The sequence below is a fragment of the Aulonocara sp. 'chitande type north' Nkhata Bay genome, linkage group LG7 (genome assembly GCF_057382095.1).
Source record: "Aulonocara sp. 'chitande type north' Nkhata Bay isolate Kocher_YH1m ecotype deep benthic linkage group LG7, A_spYH_male_GT1.1, whole genome shotgun sequence".
Classification (NCBI taxonomy): domain Eukaryota; kingdom Metazoa; phylum Chordata; class Actinopteri; order Cichliformes; family Cichlidae; genus Aulonocara; species Aulonocara sp. 'chitande type north' Nkhata Bay.
The window spans coordinates 26525021-26531529 of NC_141350.1; the positions used below are offsets into that span (position 1 = coordinate 26525021).

At 40.8% G+C, this 6509-nt stretch overlaps 1 protein-coding gene across 1 annotated transcript; it reads left to right on the top strand.

Moving 5' to 3' along the window:
- Nucleotides 1–1406: 1406 nt before the first annotated feature.
- LOC147325252 (uncharacterized) lies at nucleotides 1407–4527 on the top strand. Its single transcript, XM_086299684.1, has 3 exons — nucleotides 1407–2267; nucleotides 2553–2783; nucleotides 3377–4527. Exons 1-3 carry the CDS (start codon nucleotides 2075–2077, stop codon nucleotides 4327–4329), a joined length of 1377 nt encoding a protein of 458 aa, XP_086155810.1. The 5' UTR covers nucleotides 1407–2074; the 3' UTR covers nucleotides 4330–4527.
- Nucleotides 4528–6509: the final 1982 nt, after the last annotated feature.

Sequence of the window (6509 nt, forward strand, 5' to 3'; positions counted from 1 at the left end):
ATAAACCTCCAGCAGAATATGGTTCAGGGAGGGGTGTCCATCTCCCATGACTAGTTGGGGTGAGGGAACGAAGACAGGACAAAGACATGCTGTGGAATAAAGACAGAGATTAATAATTATGAAATGCATGGCGTTTATGCAGAGTCAAGATTCGGCTGGTCAACTGCATCTAAAGGACAATGGTCACTCTTTTGAGGATGTCAGTGTTCACACTTCACACTTTGGTTTGAAAGAGGAGTGAAAGAAGCCATCTATGTCCACTGTGAATGACCACAGAGGCGGTGGCTTATGACACTAACTGTCTGCGATCTATAATCCAGTTTTGAGATCCCTTCCCAGACATCTTCACGCCCACTCACATCCTGAGTCCATAACACTCTTGGGGACACTCCCATTAGGGTTAAAATCTGGAACTCCCCACCAGTTGCTCTTAGAACTGAAGAAGCTTCTCGGATGAGAGGTGAAACATCTTCAAGGAAACTTAAAGAAGTCCAGACGCTTTTCTTTCCAAGCCCGACTACGATGACCTGGATGACTGAGAACCTTCACAGACATATCATGGCTTATATCTGAATAGAAAGAAATATGTATATAGAAACCTTGAGAAAGAGGGTGAATCAAAGTTTATTTTGATAGAAGGTTCACTTGGGAAAAGCAAATAGCAGCAATCAGAAATTGGATCAAGACTTAGCTGTTTATGTTTTGGAACAGCAGCTCAAACTAATTTAAAAAGACTGAATGTAATTGAGGCTGAAGCCCCAGTTTTATGCTTTGGGGCCCTGCATACACCTCCACCTTTATTGGTAGAAATTAGATAAACACCACCAGGAATAAGCAATAAGGGAAAAACAGCAATGTGATACACAATCAAACGTAGGAGACATCAACCACAACATCCAACAACATAGTATTATTAGAAAATGCTAAAGTTGGTTGTAGCCCTTCAAATTCAGTGGGCAGTGATTTTGACATGGATTCTTTCCACACCAGAAAACGATCTCAGTACATTAGAAAACACAGGAGCAAATTCTAATTCTGTGTCCATGGTGGAGGAAAAGTTAAGAAGGAGCTGGGTATCTCACCTACAGATTTATACAAAGTGGCCCATGATGAAGTGGCAAATCAGACTTTGCCTGACATCCCAGACCTCGACATCACAAAGCTCAGCTGAAGTAGTTTCTGTTAATAGTACTTAGCTAAAGTGGGTGCAGGAGGTCAGGTTAAGAAGAGTGATGATTTCAGCTCAGTTTTGATGAGACTTAAAGAAAAACTACCTGTCGCTTGATCAGATGTAAAGGTGAAGCTCCTGGTTCTATCGTACAGGCTTGAAAAAGCCAGAGAATCAGTAGAACTGGCATGGAAGGGATTGGTATTGACCTCAGATTAGACACAGGGACTTCAGAGTGTAGAAAGCGTAACAGCTCTGCAGCAGAAGCAATGGGAAAATGAAAAGGGTGTGATTACATTTCATTGCAAAAGACTATCAAGATACAGAAACACCATCTGCTCCATGTAACAATGAGCAGGAGGGACAGGATGATACTGAGTGGGCTAACACTGCCTCTGTGCTTTGAATCATCGGTTGGCATTGATGAGAAAGCATCCTGAAAGAAAATGGACATGTGAAAGACAGAAACTATCTGCATTGATCATCAGAGTGGACATTACAGACTACTCCTTTAGATCAGTATTCAATTTGGATCATTGTGGACCCATAAAATCAATATTTAGGTTTTTTGCATAGTACCAGACATATGTCAGGATTTGATCATCTTGTAATTCTACGAATGGCCTGATGGGGGCAGCTCTAGGCTTTGGATTCGTTAGACTACCGGAAATCCAACAGAAGAAGAAAGAGCTGCTGGAGTAATATGGCGCCCGGCACCTACTAAACGTTGTTGCCCCGCTCTTTTTACTCGGAAGTTGATTTATCATACAGCAAAAAGTCACCGTCAGTGTTTCTTTGCGTGTTCAGTCTTTCTCAGTGAGTCTTTCTCTCCAGAAAAAAAAACGCTTTTAGCTCGTTTTTTATTTTAACTTTGTCTCAAACGACACCGTCGCCTATAGCACGGAAATGTCCGAAGTGGAAGTAATAAAGCTGCTGGTGAATCAGCGGCTGACTGCAGTGGCTGAAGAGATAGTGGGACTGTTTGAGAAAACCTTTGCAGAGTACCGAGACAATGTGGCTCGCTTGGTGGAGGAAACAGAGCGACAGCGCAGGCTGCTGGAATCCGTAAAAACCCCGGGAGCTCCCTCACCACACACAGGTCTGTGCAGCGTGTCCTCGGTTTGCTCCCGTTGCTTGATTGTAATTCAGTTGCTATAGTTGAGTCTTAACGGGTAAAAGGAAATCAAGTATCAGACGTCGCTGAGATTGTGTAAGTTGTATCAGAATAAAGACATCATCACAAGAGCACTTTAACAAAAATTACAAGAAAGTCTGACTGCTTGGGAGCAAAATCTAACCATAACACGAGAGCATGCATTTTATAGGAAGGTCACATGCAGAAAAGTGCTGTCCAAATATTTGTTTGTATCTGCGTTTCTTGCAGAATCCCAGCCGGCGTTGGAAATAGACACAGCACCGAAACAACAAACTTTGGGAGTGAGCTTGAACCATGAGCACATAGGTGCTCGCTACATCAAAGAGGAACAGGAAGAAATGTGGAGTAGCCATGAGGGAGAGCAACTTCAAGGAGTGGAGACGTTCTCTTTTGGCTTTATCCCTTTAAAGACTGAGAGCCGAGAGGAGTCGGAGGTCAGCTCTCCATACCTTGTGAAATGTAAGTTTAATTTGTTAATAAAATGTAACAGCAGGAGAAGAGTAATTAGCTCATTTGTCTGATCTGCACTACAAAGCAGCTATACCTTCATCCCCATCCTTAAAACCTTCCCCCTCACAGAGAGAATTATAACCTTTTTCCTGCTTAGCTGTCACCTATAGATTTACATCCCTGATAAGCAGGAGTCTCACTATGTGTTTAACGTCTCCCATGAACTTAAACGGCCCCCAGTATGTCTGTGTGTAGGTGTGATAGAGCTAACCTTAGTGACAATGTGATACTACTGTTACTAAAGTGATTGGTTAAAATACGAGATCAATACATCGAATAAAGAAATTTGTTACACTTACATGTTTCAGATCATCTAAAAAATGTAAATGTTAGACAATGATGACACAAGTAAACACAAAATGCAGTTTCTAAATGAAGGTGCTTATTACAAAAAATCTAAACATGGCCCTGTATAAAAAAGTGACCCCCCCCCCCCCCCCCCCACACACACACACACACACACACACACATAGAGGTGATATATTATTATTATAATTGGTGATGTATTATCTACCAAACTAAAACTTTTAATTTCTGTCCAGTGTTACGTGGAGACTATCAGCCGCAGCAGAAGTGTAATGAAGAGGTTCCGTCTCAGGAGCACGAGTGGAGACCTGCTCTGAAAGAGGAGCCTGAATGCTCACAAACTGAAGTTGAACAGGAGGAACTCAGGAGAAGCCAGAGAGAGACACGTATAGGACTGGGAGAGAATTCAGTCACAGAGTTGCCATTCACTGCTGTAAAGAGGGAGGCTGATGAAGAGCAAGCTTTGTCGGCTCAGCTTCACAACAACGCAGAGTCTTCAGACTGCCAGTCCACTGAACATATGCAAGTAGAGAGTGATGGTGACGACAGTGGAGGAGCAGAACCACTGACCGAAGCAGCTAGTGACAAGACTTCCGACTCTTCAGACAGTGAGACTGAAGACAGCGATGATGACTGGAAAAGAATAAATACAAAGCAGTCCCATTTTAAAGTAATGATAGGTAATAGAGTTGCTAACTCACAACCTGTCCAGACATTAGATCCAACTCCAGTTAGTGATGAGAAGACTTCTGATTCATCTGAAACTGAGACTGAGGACAGTGATAATGATTTGATGGATAGCGATAAATCTAAGAAAGGTTCAACTAGTGTTACATTTAAACATGCTCTTGTTGCAAGTTCTTCAAAAATGCATACTGAGAAGAAATCTAACTGTAGGCAGCAACTGAATAATCACACAGGTACACAAACAGCACAGATTTCTATCCAGGGTTCACAACTTGTTCTTCACAAAGCAAACTCAGGTATGAGAACCAGTTCTACAGAACGACTTTTAAGCGACTCCAAGAAACGTGAAGAAAGTGCATCTCCGAAGGCACAGAACACCAAGGACAAATGCTTCACATGTTCAAGTTGTAATAAAAGTTTCCAAAGGAAAACACACCTGATTCAACATATGAAAATGCATAAAGAGAATCCTAACATTAGTGGTGTAAACAAGCCAGTGTAGTATCCAGGAATGGCTTGTTTCATTTTGTCCTTTTGTTATCCAGGAACACTGTTAACCTTTTTCTTACTGTTAAGTGAATGGCATTCCAGCTAATGATAACCAACTATCTACAGAATTTTCAGAAATAAAATATTTTTTTATTTTTGTTTTTTAATGGACCCAAAGGTCAATAAAATGTAAAAAATGTTACAAAGACAAGTGCAAAGCTACTGGTACTTTTTTTTGTTATCGCTGAGGCTGCAAAACCTGCCCATTCAATTGCTCATTAGGAAGTTCACTCTGTTCTTAAGCTCGTCTGCACAGAGGACCAATGAGCTTATTCCATGTTTTGTTCTTTTTTCTTTTTTTTTGTACATCTTCTGTCTAAATTAAATGTGTCAAAAGTTTGTGAGTAGTTTAAATAGAATAGACACAAGTCATTTTACTAGGTACTGCTGTTCAACTGCTTCCTAACATAAATGTTAGCCACGGCTTTCTTTACATTCTTTTAATGCTTGTTTGTTGAAAATGCTAGGGCACCGCTGAAGTTCAAACTGAGAATCAGAGTCGGGGGGGACTTTTCCAGGCAAAAATGCCTGTGACGTCAGAGAACAATGGCCAGTTTTAATTTGATTGGAAAGTAACAGAAAATCAAACACTTCGAATAAAGGTATGGAGAAGAGCATATCTGGATGCACTACACATCCAACCTTGAAGCAGATGGGCTACAGCTGCAAAGGACCACAACACCTACCACTCCTATCAACCAGAAACGAGAAACCGTGGCTACAGGATTTTAAAAAGCGGACAATAGAAGTTTGGAAAACATTGCCTGGTCTGATGGATCTCAATATCTGCAAGGTGTATGTAATAAAGCGTCAAGAGTATTTGCCCATTAGATAGATAGATGGTAGCTCTTTTACAGGATGGTATCACTTTGCTGAAATGGTTTGGGTCCACTTGTCATTTGACACATTAACATTACTATAGTTTTGTACTGACCTTTTTATTTTGTAGTGATAATCTTTATCCTATGCGAAAACATTATTCTCCAGACGACAGTGGTGTCTTTCCAGGTGATGATGCACCTCACGTGGTTTATGGAGTGTAGAAATATGGGTCATGTGCTATGGATATTGGAATCACAGATGTAATTTCAGCTGAGCATATTGGAAGGATTTGAACTGAAATGTTAGACTACTACCCACAACTGTTGACTGTTTTCCCCTTTAATTTGTCACCACTTCATAGGAGACCTGATTGTAAATAAATGTGCCTATAAAGCACTTTGGGTCACTTTGGTGTCTTTTGATGTTGAAGGAAACTGTACTCACTGACACATTGACTTTCTTTACAATTTCTTTATAGGAAACACCTACATTTTTAAGTGTGTTACAAGATAAATATATATTCTTAGTGCTTATTTTCTGATTATATTGTTTTTTGTACTTTGTAAATGACCCTGTGCACGAGGAAATGCTAACTTCCTGGTTTGAGACCGGATGTGGGGTTGTACATTTCCGGTAGCTTTACTTTGCGGTCAATCGCTACTGCAAAGATATACCCCAAAATCATGTCCAAAACTTGAAAACGGAAAGATCGCGTTAAGTTACAAAGAGGAGAAGGTGGGAACACTCACCACTGTTGTGTCATAAAAAATCTAATGATCAATTTTGACGTTTAAAGAGTTTAGATCGATCAGTTGTTTACATCACTCAACACAAGCAGAACTGCATCACTGCAGCAGAAGACACATTTCACATTCAGAAGCACATCTCTGTATAGTGACTGGTCTTATGATCTAAACAGGCAAATGTTCAGTATTCAAACTACAGGTGAAGAATAGTCAAACCAGATGTTTCCCCGTTATGTCGAGATCAGCTAGTCAAGTACACACCTACACAGCATGTTAACAAACCGTGAAAAAAGCCACACAAAAAATGAATGATTGCTGGTAAGGATTTCTATACATTAGTATTTACGAAGGGTATGTTGTGACCTTCAAAATTACAGCGGTCCCTCGCTTTAACGCGGTTCATCTTTCACCTGCTGTTTCGCAGATTTTTTAGTGCAAGTTTGCATGCTTTTTTACATCACAATGTGTCCTGCGTCCTGATCGCTGCAGACGATCTCCGTGACGTCTCTCCTGTACAGTACAGAATCGCTGCATCGATCGTTAGCAGTGTGACTCTGAAGTGCAG